Genomic DNA, 15510 nt, shown 5'->3' with positions numbered 1-15510 from the left:
ACACAAACAGGTCACAAGAAAGCAAATCCACTGGGTTCAGTATTGCAGCCATGTCACTTAACTGTTCTTTGTAATATAGCATGAAACCATCCTTATAATTAAACATGAACATAATCCTAGAATGCAAATTCAAACTTTTTTATGTTTAGATGTGCAGAAGATGCCAAACTAAATTACATGCCTATCTCAGTTCCCTTAATGAAGGCCTTCTATCTCTTCTGTCAGCATGTAATAACTGCATAGTAGGCATCTGCGTGAAAAATCAAGAAGCAGCCATGGCTGCAATTCAGTTCTTTATCTTAGGTCAAGCAATAACACTTTGCATGCCAAAAGATCATGAAGATTTCATGCAGGTGTGGCAAGTGCAAGTGACAGTACATCTCTGATAGCCCTGGCTTCCAAATGCCTAGGCCCCAGACAGACTTCCAGCATTCTACACCTCTGGTCAGCTCTGTACAGTTAACAATAATTGCTCAGGGCAACAGTAAAACCAAGTAAGCACTCTTCCCAGAAAGAAAAAAAACCTTAGAACTATTTCTCCAGTCACTGAAGATTCCCCCCAACCCTTTCCTAAAAAGCAAACTCCATCATTCTGTCTCGAGCTAGGAACAATCTGAAAAACTGAGAGACAGAGGCTTACCTAAAACTTTAAAATTCAATTTTTTTTAAAAGTAAAATTACCTAGGCACAGCTCTGTGCTCTGGCAAGACATAAAGCTATGCAGAGTAAGTCTGAAAGGCCCCAGGATACTGCCCTTGAACAAAGCCCTGTACACTTAGAGGGCCCAGGTGTTTTTCATGCAAAACACTTGCCTTCACTCTATGTGAGGGATCTAAGAATGATTTACTTTGAACATGATATTATGAAGAAGCGGGAGGGTTTATGGTGTTTCATTGAAATACATTAATGTTCACTTTAAAGACTCTCTGATGCTGTATAATACTCCATTAGCATTTTCAGAATGTCTGTGTACAAGCAGCAATCTGTTCTTTAAAGGAGGAACACACAGCCAGTGACAACAGGCTCAACATAGCACCACTGCCTGGATGTGTCACTTGCCCCTCAATGGATGCTAGGATAGATTTAGGAACACAGAGTGTAGCAACAATAGCTCCTTTGTACATAGAGAATACATACAGAGGAAAGCTAGAGGCCACTGGATCAAACTCCTGCATACACAGACTGTTTTATCATGACAGCTGTTGCATCTAATTAAACATAATGAAGTTGCAAGACTAAGGCTTTACACATGAAGTTTACAGCAAGACCCATAAACAATCCTCAAGTAAGCTTTATCTCAAGAAATTGTTCAGCTCCAGAATGGAACAAATCTTCTGCTGTCTTCCATCAGAAACATAAGCACGGGGCCAAGTGCAGATAATATAGAGGTTTGAGAGCTCAAGTTTTATCAGAGTCTTCTAAACAATTTAACATCTCCAATATTCTCACTACATAAAGCAGTATCATCCTTGTGCAATTCCCTTGAGGTAAAAGAAAAAAATAAATGAGTATCTTATAGTCTTGATCTGGAACACAAACATCATTTTATGCCTCTGTTTGGCTTTTTCACTTGGGAAGCAACAGACACACAACAATTTCTGCAAAAGGTGAACTCCACAGTACCAAATCACAAAAACCAGGGCAGGATCTGAAGGTGTGAATAATCTAAATAAAAGCTACAATAGCTTCAGAGCTTCTCCTGAATCCAAGCACCACTAGTAGTGCCTTTTATTCCAATGCTTATGCAGAAATCTATGTTCTAGAGGGCAATGTGCATGGAAAACCCAGAGCCACTATAGAGTCAGAAGTCTGACAGCAGCAACACAGCCTGAGAGCACACAGCTCTCAACATCTCCAATAGATCCTGTGGTGGTTGTTCTTCCGGGGTGGAAGAGCAGTACATTACAATGGAACAGGGTGGGCTGAGTGAACACAAGGATTATCTGTGACTTACTCTCTCACAGCACTATGACCTGGGAGTTTAAGGCATCCAAGGAACAACTACTGGAGAAATGTTCTCAGTAACTGTATTCCTCCCAGATGGAGATGTTAGAGGATGCAAAGCAGTATTTTCATCAGATGTGAACTGGAAGAAGGTCATGGATGCTCAAATAATTATCATGCAAGGATCCACTAAGCTAGCTGGGACTTCTTAGTTTGGAAGAAAATTAACTAAGGCTAGGACATAAGAGCATATAAACTCCTGAGCTGCCTGAACAGACTAGACAAGGAATGTGTGTTCATGGCTCTACCAACAAAATAACTACAGGGCAACAACACTGAACAAGGAAAAAAATACCATATAGCACTGTAGCAAGGAGGGTTGTAGATAACTTTCCAAACAGTGTGAAGGTTATCTCGGACAGCCTTTGTTAAAGTACACTGTCAATGCTGGAGTTCACAAGGTTTCAAAGCAAGACTGGACAAGTTCACAGAAATCCATTTAGTAACTCATTATATAGGACCTTTCAACCTCCAATACCTCAGAGGAAAGCAATGGTGCATATCTTTGAAATACTCTTCCTCAGGCATCAGCTTTTGGCCAACATCAGAGGTTCACAATTAGGCTACAAGGGCTTCTGCCTGACCTACAAGGCCAGCCATGTTCATATAGACATCAAAGTGCAGAAGGAAAATGAACTCCATTTACTTAGGGAGAAATAGCAGTGCAACAAGTCACACAAGGCCCAGTAATGATGTTTGTTCATTCTGCATTCTAGATACAAATCCTTTTGTCAGAGAGATTTTTGTTTGATATTCCATCCTTCTGTTTTACCTGTTCCATATCAGCCTCTTTCATTTCGCTCACGGACTTCAGTGGAACACACTTCATGGCATTTGTGAAATTTCTTAGTGGGGTTATGTGATGTGATCACCTCTAACAGCTTGATAATCTGATCTATGTGCAATACACTACAATGCTTCCACTTCTCAAGCAGGTACTTCAAACAGCATGCAACAGGCACTATTTGCTCCCAGATAAAAGTAGGTCATGGCAAGTCCTGGAATGTCACCTAAGCACAAAGACATTGCTCTTGAGCAGTTACAGATCATAAAGGAAAAGTGACTGCAAGGATTGGCAAAGTACCCCTTCGTAACTCCTAAAACAGTTTAAGGGCTTCTGAGATTAAACTCTTCCCACTCCCCTCAGCATAGATGTGTGATAGAAAACAAATATGCTCCAGTAGTTCCCAAAGTGTACCCTGAGCACAGTGAGGGCAGAAAAAGCACCTTTCAAGAGTTTATCTGCACAACTGTGACAGTTGTTATGGAGGAAAAACTATTCGCCCCCACACTGAGATCACAGAGTATCAATTATGCAAATCACCCCACCACACACCACTGTTTGTGCAGCAGGAACTCTGTACACTTATCTCCACAGAGACAAAAAGTAAAGCCAGCTAAGTGTATTCAGCTACGTGTTGAAGAACAACTTTAGCTCCCACAAGTAACTCTGAAGCCCAGAACTTAAGGTATGGGCTTGAAGTCATCTACTGGGCTACACAGGCTAAATTCACGTGCCCGGGTTCAAAGGTGAGATTTTTTTGGTCTCTGCTCCTTCCGGTAGCAGACAGCTCACAGACCTGCTCTCTGCACCTACACAGTGGCGGTATCTTGGCAGAACTGAGCCATTCTAGAGTCATTTTGTAAGCAGTAAGCCTGCTCAAGATTCAACAACAGGACATCTGTCCACTCATCCCCAGAGAACTCTCTGACACTCATTTCACACTGAGGTTAGAACAACTACAGCAATCGTGGACTTCTTCATGCAAAAACAAGAGGAAGAGATGGTGATAGTAACACCTCGGTGTTTTACACAATAGCTACAGCACTTGCTCCTGAAAACGAGAGGGAGAAGTAAATGCACAGAAGCCAAAGAGGGCAATCACACAACACCCCTCTCAAAGGAAGCAAAAGGCCACAGGCCTTGCGCAGGGGAGTCAGTATCTCTTCCACTGAGCCTACACAGTAGGTAGCCAAATACAAGTCCATGGTCATGAGCAACAGTTTCTCTCACTCAATTAGAAGGCAGAGTCCTGCATTTTTCTTTAATGGGCAGCTGTTGCCATGTGCCTCAGCTGAACACATGGCTGCTACTCATGCTCTTTCAAAGATGAGAGCAGATGCACCGAAGGCAAGTGAATTTCTCCACTATGAAGTAAGAACAGAAAGAGAAACAAAATCTGGATCTGAACAGAGGAGCAATGTGGAGGCAGCATGGTTAGTTGTTACACTGACCTATGTCTTGTTTCCAGCCTCGTATAGCAATAATTGCCCCCCTCTCCTAGGTGCATACACTGCTGTTTTTCAGACTTCTCAGCTCACAAGGTAAATGTTATCTGTTGCAGAAACCACGCTTCAAAGCAAGCACACAACACAGCTAAAGTACATTACTTTACAGCGTGCAGCCTGGTTCAGTGATCTTGGGCAGCACTGCCTTCCATCAAGGTCAATCGAGTGATTATGGGATTTACAGGGCATGTAAAGCTCTTTGGGCACAGTGTGCCAAACAAGAACAACACTGATGTGGGAATCTTCAGGGGTCATCAAGAAGTCTTACACTCAAAAAGTCCTGACATATCACAGCTTTTTTTTTCATGGACAAAGGAAGATGTTCATGTGGGTGGAGGAAGAGAACAGAACAGGAAGGCTTATCTCCCCCCTTTTGACCTTTAAGAAGGCTAAGAAATTCTTTAATTAGTGACTAACATAACAGTTAACACCCTTGGTTTCTCTGTAGCAGCTAACATCCCACAACAAACTGCCTTCGGAAATGCTTGCTCAGCTCATGCAATAAATAAGGGTTTTGGCAAAACTGTGAACTCATTCTCTTAAAATTTATTAATTTCCTTAAATTTACTACTCGAAGACTCCTCCACCTTTATTTTGCAGCAGTGAGTGACACATTTGGCAAATGTAAGGGAGTTCTTACATTTGGCAAATGGAAGCTTTCTTGGGTTTCCATTTTGCCCCAGAGTGAGTATACAACTCCTGGTATCAAATACACCATACACTCTATCACCTGATGGACTGCAAGTGGTGCTTACAAGGGTAATATTTTATTCTTGACTAAATCCATAGCCATGCATAAGCTAAGAGTATTTTAATTGATTGTGAACACTTAAAGATATGAAAAAAAGTATTTTTTTTTCAGTCCAGTTACAAGAATTTGCTGTAAAGAGCTCTGAGATAAAACCCCTATGTGTAGTTAGAAGACACATAGTCAAGAATAAATTGAGAAGATCTCAGAACAATTATTAATATTAATTGTTTATATTTAGAAATAAATTCCTGTCACTACAATTGCATATTTTTTTTGGCTGGCTTATCAAAAACTTGTTAAATTTTAATGCCATAGTCTGTTCACAGACAGATAAAGGTTTGGCAGAAGACTTGTATTCTGAAAAAACAACTTGAAGACAGCATGCATGTATATTCAACATCAAACAGGTACGTAGGACTTGTCTAACTACTTAATGCCTAGCACACACCAGCCCATTATTAACAACACAGGGCTGGGAAAACCCTTTTGAGATATCAGTTCCAGTTCCCCACTCCTACAGGCAGCAGCATCGAATTGTGTACTGTCAAATATTATCTTAAGGATGTTAGGTCTTGGAATAGTCTTCTAATAAGATCAGCAAGGAAGGGAAAAAAGAGCCCCTACCCACTCACAACCCTGTCCCTCCCCCCTCCACCATACATGCTTAACTGTTCTAAAACTTTAAAGTCTCTTAAATTACAAATTCTGCTTAAAACAATTCTTTCTCTTCTTTGGCATTTAAATTCCTTACATTTTAAACATGAAGAATGTGAAGGAAGAGATAACTCCTTGAATTCTACTAGGCTGAAATAGCTAAGCACCCTCTTATCTTAAGGTGGAATTTTGTCTCTGGTCATCCCAAACCCACTCTCTAGGTTTTGCTTTGAATTTGTCTGTCTTGGGCACAGGTAAGTACCTGCATTAAAGGAAAGCTCTCACTAGAGCCTTGTAGCAATGTTTGCCATTAGAGAAGCCCTACACGTTGCAGATGACATGCAGAACAGGGCAGTTGTACTACCACTGATTAATCCATCTGCTTCTAGCCTATTTAGTTAGGGACCTTCTTTCCTCACCCCTACAAGTTTAACTATATGAAAAGGGAACTTATTACCCAGTCCATCAATCTTCTTTATATGTTGGCCCTCTGCATCAATAATACTTCCTCCTCAACAGTATGACATGAACAGATTTCATTACTATGCTCAGCTTTCTGACCACAGGCCATTAATAAAAGCATTAAAAAGGTGCCTCTGGATATTATTCACTTGTATTTTCTCTTTAGGACCAAAAGTTGCTAGACTGCATTTACTGCTGTCCTCTCTTTACACACTTTTATAGACATTCACAGAAGTATTACAAGTTCTTGTGTGACACTACATCAATCAAATGCTATGCTGCAAAGCTAACTTAATTTCTCATAAAGCTTTACGTTTTGTCTTTTCACCCCAAGAGGAAACAGAAGAAAACTCAATCCAAACCAACCAACCAAAAAAAAAAAAAATCCACCTTCAACAAAGTAACCAAGAATGCTGGTAGATCAGATCAAATTAACAGCTCTATAGGCCCCAGATCACATTTCCTTCTCCTTCGGTAAGCACTGTTCATTAGCCCGCAGCCATGCTGTTCTAGCCACAATTTATTAGATTGGTTTGTTTTGCAAGAGGTTATAATCCACCTAAAACACCTTCAGAAATAAACTAGTACCATGAATCTAGGAAAAATGCAGAGAGCACACAGACACTCCAGTAATGAAACAAAACAAGGCTGAGCGAGTAAGTTTATTTAGCATTTCACTCATCTCCAGGTAACACAGCAAGATTTGGACAAGATGACATCTTTTGCATCTCCTTACAATATAATTCACTACCTGTAAAGCCTAATGAACCTCTGTACAGACCAGATAGAAATCATGCATCTGAACTGTTGATGAACTCCCAGCCATAAACCCTCATGAACTGGGTATAGGTTATATATTTATAGCTTACCTTGGAGAGATCTCGTTACTTTGTAACTATTACACATGGCAGAATGGCTGTGTTCAATTATATACTAAAACGTGTCTATATTAACAAATATACTTATTTCAGTATTAGTTTCTACCACAATTTATTTTGAGCATGGTAAGCATGCATCAGATAGAACTGTGACCAAATGCTACCACAGAATGAGGAAGTTGGCTTTCTAGCACTTCACTTTGGTACTCAATTAAAATACAAAATCACTAATGTTCTGCTGCTAATGGATTTGCTAATTATTTACTGTGAAATAATAAATTACAAACATGATCTGTAAGCTTTGTGCATGCATTTATAATTTTTGTTAAAACAACAGTTTCATATAAAGGTTTCGCTTATTGGGTTGTGGGTGGAGGGGCCAGAGGGGAAGGTGCTGCCAAAATTTTGCTTTCTGTCATCATAACCTTTACTTGTAAATAACTGATGGCCAGTGTGTGAGACTTCACACAGAGCAGCATGAAGTCTGCCAAGCAACACTGTATTTACTTATGCCATGTAGACAAGACACATGCAAACAAGCGCAGGTAATAAATATTTAGCGTCCATGCCAAATACCCAGCAGAAACACACTGCTTCCCTGTGCATCCCAAGAGGTCGTGCTCTCGGCCCTCACACATGCCAAAGGCTGTTGTCACATTGGTCCTGAGCACAGTTCTGCCTCTGGAGTGACAGCTTTACATCCTCTCTCCATGCAAACTGACACGAATCCTATTTAGCTGTATTAAGATTAAATGAGCTGAGAATCCAAATCCAGTCTCAGTCTAAAGCAGACAGACTGAACAGTGTGTTTTACTAAAATAGCCTCTGCAAAATTCCTCTTTTCCATTTACAATAAGGTGGCAGTTAGCCCCAGTGAACAGCAGATTCAATAAGAAAAAGGTTTATATTTCCAAAGTATTGCCACAGTCCATAAATCCCAGCCAGAAGGTGACATCTCTGAAATCTTTACAGTACTACTGTCCTTCCCCAGTGGATGGTGGTTTATACCATCCACCTTTGTTATTCACTGGCTAGTCAGCTAAGAAACAAAAATCACCATCTCTGAGGGAATACAAATATAGCCCTGCCAAGCGAAAGGATAAACACAGCTGTATTTTTTTAAGAGATTAAAGAGTTTTTGTACACCTATCCACGGCTTCCAGTGCGACTTAGTCCTAAACCAGGATTTCAGATTATTCTAACCAGGATATTTCAAGAAAGCACTCTGTAATTAGCAAACAGCTAACAAGGCAGAAAGAGATTATTCACACACAACCTTTTATATCCATACTTTATAAATTATATATTTGCTTCCCCAGTTACAGAAGGGCTCTCTCGGTTAGATATTACTGTATGCAGCAATATATCACCTCCTACTGATGAAATACAGCCAGGGAGACTGAAGATTTATCAGTTCTTAGGACTGAGCACAGTTTGGTTTTGGCTTGTTTTTATCTTTTGCTGGGTTTTTTGTTGTTTTGTTTTGGTTTCTTTTTTTGTAGGTTTACAGAAACTGCAATGTAAGTTAACCCAAACACTTTAAAACAAAAAAAGTTCAACTAACTTCAACGTTATGGTGGTAAAACATCAATTACTTATTACCACAAAGATAAGCTTGTTTGCTCTTATTTCACATTTCATTTAAGTGAGCTAATGCTCACATAAGTCCTTCATTGCGTTGCATTTTAAGAAATATTGCCTCTATTGAAAATAGATAGTAACAGCAATCTGCTCTGATTATGCTCTTCAAAGTTCAGAAGCGCGTCTGCCCCAGTGACTGCTCCAAGCCCCGCATCAGGCACTTGGCTCCCCCCGGGAATTACCGTCTCTAACCGGCACAGCAGCAGCAGAATTTAAAATAAAACAAACAAAAAAACACCACTAGACGGTCGGAGGGGGAGGCGGCGAAGACTTGGTGGTGGTGTCAAGAGAAAGAGGGAGGGATGAAAAAGACCGTTCTTAAAAAAAAAAAAAAAAAAAAAAAAAAAAAAAAAAATCCAACCAAAAAAGGAAACAGGTCTTCGATAATGACTGGTAAAGACCAGTGTGGAGGACTTTATTAAGAGCCCCTAGCGTTTCGGTTTTAGATGGCAAAATAAGGCGGGAACAAGGCATTTCCTCTGTTTACAGATGCATACATGCTTCCTGTAGATAAATGCATAGGCCACAAGTGTACTAAATGGCAGCCGGCGCGGTTGTATCATTTCTGGGTAAGCGGGAGGGTGATGAAAGCTCTTCTTTCCAGAGTTACTCGGGAGCTCTGGGTATGCCTAGCGCGGAAGCGCTACAGGAGCCGGAGCGATCCTGATCTCTGGAGCACAGGGATCCGGGGATCCGCGCTCCCTTTCCCGGCGGCGGGACGCGAGGAGATCCTGAGCCTCCCGAGGCGCCTCCGTCCTGCCCGCGGCCCTGCGCCCGCCGGGAGCCGCCCCGGCCAGCCATCCCTCCCGCCCCGGCAGCCGCTGATGTGGCTCCCAACTTCCCAGGGCGCCCGGGTCCAAACGCCCCGTCCCGTCCCGTCCCGTCCCGGCCCTTCCAGCCCGGCAAAAGCCGCGCCGCGACACCCGGAGTGACCGCCCCGCCAGCCCCGGGGAGCGCCTCCCGCCCACCGCGCCCCACTCACCGGCTTCGGCATTTTGAGGGCTGCTGGTGCTCCTGCTGCTCCCGAGACAAACGTTCATGCAGCGCCCGCCTCGCCTGTGCCGAGCGCCCCGCGCGGAGGAGGTGGAGGAGGAAGGAGCCGCTCCCGGCCACGGCGGCAGCGCAGCCCCAGAGTGCGGCGGCGGCCGCCCGGCGGCGGGTTAAGTACGGCAGGTGGGGCCCGGCCGTGACTCACCGCCGCCGGCCATGGCCCGGCCTCGCCCAACCGCCGGCACCCCCGCCGGCCTCGCTGCGACGGCCCCGGGGCGCAGGGGGCACCGCGGCCCGGAGCCTCCGGCAGCCCCCGAGCCCCGATGAGGGACAACAGGGCGGGCAACAGGTGCGGGGGCGGCGCCGCCCCGTCCCCGGGCACGGCCGGGCCCTGCGGGGCCTCCTGCGGCCGCCGCCCCGCTCGGCCCCGGCCCCCCGGAGACCCCGGCCCTGCCCGCCGCACCTGCCGGGGCCGCGCCGGGGTCGGCGCTTCCCAAGCCGGCGGATGGCACGGGGAAAGCCTCCGGCACAGGGGTGATGCTTTAGGGGTGGCCTGTAATGATTGCTGTGTTTCTTGAAGTGCGAGGTCGGAAAATACGATTGCTTAACAAAACACAGGCTTGCTTTGTGTAGTAAAGCATATTTTCAGCGATGTCAGCAAAAGAGAAAACTTTGAAAATCCTTCTAAGCTCAGAAACTATAGAGGATACTCCAATTGGTTCTGACTTTTCATAAAGCCCAAAAGAGTTCATGCAAGTAGGGCAGCAATTGATAAGCATACACAGATAACAAAGTTTGTGTCTCTGCCCCTTGTTCCTTCTCCCTCCTCACCCACGAATGTGGACGGTGTCTGCCAGGAACTGCTGGCCTCCCACTGCATCTCCTTGCTTGGCTGGTCACAAGAGCACGTTGATTTACATAGTCATGGGCAACAGCCTGCAGGACACAGCTCTTCCACTGTGCCAGCAATGGCATGTGGTTGAGCTGTGAGATTGAGGAAATTGTGCAGCCTGTACCCAAGCCACTGACTGCAACATCCCACTTCAACCACTGTCTGTCTGTTTGGCATAGGACATAGGACAGGAATAGGGAGCCACAGAACCAGGAGAGTAACAACCCACTGCATGGAAAATATATAGGGCAGGAGAGGGCCTGGGAAATATCAAGGGATGGTAACAAAAAGGACAGCCCAAACTATACAGGTCCTGCTTTGGCAGAGATCCAAATGGTGTCTTCCCCCGCAGAGTCCACCAAGCAGCACTTGGTTATCACACATGAAAATAAAAGAATCATTACCATGTCAGGTCTGTGAAAGAAAGGGGAGGGGAGCCGAGCTGGAGGTTGAGAGGATTCACGGTAATATTTCTTTCCTGTTGCATGATCCTCAGAGATCAGAGGCGGCTTTACCATCAAAACAGAGCCATGGGGGTAGAAGCTTGCAACAGCAGGTGAGAAGAAATAGTCTAAGCTGAACAGCTTCCAAGCAAAGGGCCATAGGATCAAACATCCTTGGGAAACAGATACGACCTTCATTTTCAGTGAAACAATCTCACTGAGATTTACTTGGGTCAGGTTAATCTAACAATACATGCTGACACTCAGTTGGATTGCGTTGGATTGCGTAAATTTAACAAAAATATGATTCACGAGGACACTTGCTATGCTCTTCTGTTAAGCAATAAGTTTATGGTGGGATTCATGCCTTATTCAGTAGGATGACACTGGAAATGAACCAGACCAAATTATCACAGTGTTTTGGGTCGGCTGCCAAGCACAAGGAACAACTGTTCCAAGAAGTGCTGTAAGAACCCAGCTTCTGCAGCTCTCACATTCTTAGATGATTTTTTTTTGGGGGGGGGGGGGGGGGGGGAGGGGGGGTGGAAAAGGATAGAGATGAGATATTTTCAAGCCATAGTCTTAAAATCCAGATTTTGGCTGTGATTGGAAGAAGAAGAGTCAAAACAGGTGTGTGTGTGTCTGCATCCCCATGAAACAAACATTGTATGGATCTAACAGGAAGCCCACTGCCATTCTAGGAGATTTTCATTCCCAAAATCCTTTCTTGTCCATAGCTCCACATGGGCTCAGAGACCATCACCCTGGAGCTTCATGTTGAAGCAACTCCACATCAGAGAGATGTCTCATTTAATACATTATATTTAATCAGGTAAGTATTTGTTTTCCATGTGTTAGTTACATATCCAAGCTTAAACCCTTGTTTTTGTTAGGTTTTTGTTGTATTTTTTTCCCTAACACTTACCATTGCTTCCTAACCACACAGACCTAGGGGCAAAAGGAATTTAGGTGACTAATAATTAAGGGTGGCAACATACAATCTCTAGGTTCCTGTTTGCCACAGCACATAACCTGGTGCCATTCTCCCAGAGTCACCTGCAATACATGGGGAAAGGTAGATACCTCAGTGGCATCCATAAGTACCAGCTTGCCCAATACCACTCCACCCAAAACCAGCCCCTGTGAACATACTGAGCTTACACAGGAAGAATTGTCTTCAGTGGTAAGAACCAGAACCATTGCCAGCATGGAGTATGTGTTAGACACCCTTTGCCTCCTTCCTTGGCTTTTGCCTCATGCTGGGTGTGTTTTCAAACCCTCTTGCCTGCAGAGCTCTGTGCCTTATTGAACACTTGGCTAGGTAGGTGCCTTTGCGACAGTACGAGACTCTCTTCCACAGCTGGGTCACTCAGCTCCTTCCTTTTTATTTCCCTCCCCATCTCCCCCCCTAGAAGGATGGGAAGGTATATAATGCAGGCCCCTTCTTCCCTTCTATACAGAAGCCTTCTCATCCTTTCCAGACACAAACCAGTTCCCCTCTGCTCCAGAGTGGGGGTAAAAGCCCTCATATATCAATACCAATAAGCATTGTCTGAGAATGCTTCAAGACTGGATCCCCTTTGGAGTGTGTGTGTGAGGGAATATTGGAGAAGGGATGAAATGGGCACAAAACAATCAACCCACATCAAGACATCCTGGGGCAGAAGTACAAATATAGAAAAAACAGATACAAATATACAGTCTCAGAAAAACTTCACATGAAAACTCTATGGAACTTGGTTACTTATAGATTTAGGCATTAGTTAAGCAAGAGAGAGCCTTTATGGCCATCCTAACCACATCATCTTCAGTACGACCTCACAATTAAGCATAAGACCCAAATCAAAATGAAGCCTTTAAGTCACAGGATTAAGATCTGCCCTGATCCAGCACTTACTCTTAACCTGCTTTATTAAGAGGATAGCATTACCAACCATTTACAGGAATTAATAAGGCAGAGGAGGTGATGAAAGAATCCTGATTGCTCAGCAGGTCAGTAGCAGAACCCAGTTTCTGTCTTCTTCCCTGTAACAGTTCCTGTGACTTACTGACCCCTAACCAAACTGTGTCATCATCATCAAGCCTGCCTTCCCTGTTTTAGAGAGAAGACCATTTGATTTTCATGTCATTTTAAAGTGTAATAACATTTAAACTTGATGTGGATCATTTATGAATTCCAAGTACTTGCCTATATTTGCTCAGTCAAGCCCTATCACCATAAAGTGGCTTTTGCTTAACAGGCTTCGTGCCAGGCAATTTTTAGTCAACACAAAACTTCCTAAACCAGACCATCCTGGAACTGGAAAACATGGAATCTTGGGCCCTAAATCCATCACTTTTGGTTGCTCATGCAGAATCAATAGTCTCAAGAACAGACAACCTAAACTCCCTGTTTCTCTGAATAGAAAGCTTCATCCAGGTTAGGCAAGGCATAGCTGGAAGAGTTTTGCAGCTTCTCTGCTGGTCTGTTTGCAAATTTTTACTAACAAAAATCTATGGTAGCTAACTCTGTCCTCTTGACAAGTCATAGACTATGCAATTAGTATAGCAGTTAAAAGAAAGGACATTAATTAGAGTAGTTAATGGAAAGGATGCCACATTCTGAGATATGTTGGATAGATTTAAGAAGATTTGCTGTCATGTGGGACAGTCAAGAGTCTTTTATTTTCTTTATCAACTGGAACAGCTGTAAAAGGAAAAAGAACCATATGGTATTACTGACAATAGTTTCTTTTTCATTGTGCATAACTGAATAAGCAGCTTATTCCCCACTACATGTTCTGAAATTTTGGCATTATAATTCCTGAAATGTCAGACTTCAGGAAGAATGACCAAGGACCTGGTGAGTTGTAGTTCTGTCTGCACAGAGAGCTACTTCCCCACAACCCACACTGAGCTTACTGAAAACCTGACAGATTGAGGTCACAGTGGACCAGCATCTATTGGCAAAGCTCTCTGGGTTTCTTATAAGGGGATAAATGGCCCAAAAGAGTGCGAGGCTTGTGCCTCATTTTTGCTTGTTCCTACAAGAAGCTGATGCCAAGTTCAGTTGTTTGTTGTTCCTACATGAAAAGCTGCTGTTGCCAGGTTCAGTTGTTTGTTGTTTTGGTTTTGGATTTTTTTTTTTTTTTTCAGTAAGCAGTGGTTGGTTGTTTTTATTTCCTGCACCAACAAGAGATTGGGCGCATTCAGGCCTGGAAATAAACCTCATTCAATGATCCAATGGTTACATGCTGGGAGATCCTTATCTTTGCAATCATTTTGTCTTCCAGCAGCACCTTGGGATTATTTGACTCTGACCATCATGGAGCCCTATGAGGACATGGTAGATTATGAAGAAAAGTATACCTAATGAAGTTTATGAAGGATTATTTTAAAATGTTGTAAGAAAGAAAAATAATCAGACAAGACTTCAGTCTTTTATCTGGTTTGTTCTTATCCATCATAAAAGGAGAGAAAAGCTTAAAGGAAGATTATGTTTCTTCTCAATAAGTCTTGAGAAGTCCCAAACACAGTTTGCTTTCAGTTCCCGTGAGACCTGTCTTAGTAACCTCTCTCTAGTAACACATTCTTCTTCCACAGGCAACTTTCACAGGGAATGATGCAAAGTGTGCAATAAAATCTTCCTTTCAACTGAAACAAAACATAATTTGGCATTTACACTTTATGTACACTGAGATTGAGAAATTATTTACAATGGATGGGGAAGGCAAGACTTAGTGGTAGGTAAAATATAGATAAAATATTACTCAAAGTAAAGGCAGGTTTAAACATGAATGTGACCAGGGAAGGAGAGTCTATGGTAATCATCATTGTAACTGAAATCCACAATGAATTATTGATTTACCAACAAATAAACAAATAGAATGAGAACAATCATGTCACAAAACATTGTTTAAAAATGTGTGAAATGACGAATGAAGTTCATGACATACTGAATTTGTAGAGATTATACCACGTGTGTAAATCCAGCCATGTTTGTTCAAGGCTCAAAGCAAATGGAAACTAGGGCCAACGCAGCTTTTACGTCTTAAAATGAAATTATGATCTTAATGCTTATGATAAGAAAGGAAAGAGGAAGGGAGTTCCCCTGGTTAAGTAATCTCTATTTCTCCTTGATATCTTCCTTTGTGCTTTCTATTTGAAATCTATTTGAAAAGCAGAGGTGAGTGCTATATATTGCAAATACCCCCTGCACATCTGAGCACTTTCTATGGAACCAGCTCTTTTAGGGGCCTGGGTTTTTTTTTTTTTTCCTTTCTTTTTTTGCAAGTGTTGGTTTTTGTTGTTTCTTTTCATTTGGTTGGTTTTGCTTTTTAACATCAAAATAGAGATGTGTTAAGATAGTGCTGACAAAAACTGCATGTCAAATAACATTAACTTAGTTCATGTGCTTCATAGACAGAGCACAGATCTGTGTTTAGAGCAGGTGAGAGTGGTAGGGAAGGTGGAGGCAAAACAAATGCCCACTGGTTGATAGAGGAAAAATAGTTCATAGTCAATGTA

At 42.9% G+C, this 15510-nt stretch overlaps 1 protein-coding gene and 1 long non-coding RNA gene across 2 annotated transcripts in view; one reads left to right on the top strand and one right to left on the bottom strand.

The window, feature by feature from the left end:
- EZR (ezrin) overlaps positions 1 to 9813 on the bottom strand; it is a 36342-nt gene extending 26529 nt beyond the window's left edge. Inside the window, exon 1 of the mRNA XM_083856997.1 lies at positions 9662 to 9813. Within this exon, the coding sequence (XP_083713123.1) occupies positions 9662 to 9673 (12 nt within the window). The 5' untranslated portion in view covers positions 9674 to 9813. The remainder of the gene's footprint in view (positions 1 to 9661) is intronic.
- Positions 9814 to 11048: 1235 nt separating this feature from the next.
- On the top strand, positions 11049 to 15029 carry LOC310907116. The gene is made up of 3 exons (XR_014589551.1): positions 11049 to 11117; positions 11742 to 11836; positions 14277 to 15029. It is a non-coding gene; the product is annotated as an uncharacterized lncRNA (long non-coding RNA).
- Positions 15030 to 15510: the final 481 nt, after the last annotated feature.

The sequence above is a fragment of the Zosterops lateralis genome (assembly GCF_965231275.1).
Source record: "Zosterops lateralis genome assembly, chromosome: 3".
In the NCBI taxonomy this organism is placed as follows: Eukaryota; Metazoa; Chordata; class Aves; order Passeriformes; family Zosteropidae; genus Zosterops; species Zosterops lateralis.
This window is presented reverse-complemented; position numbering and strand designations above follow the sequence as displayed.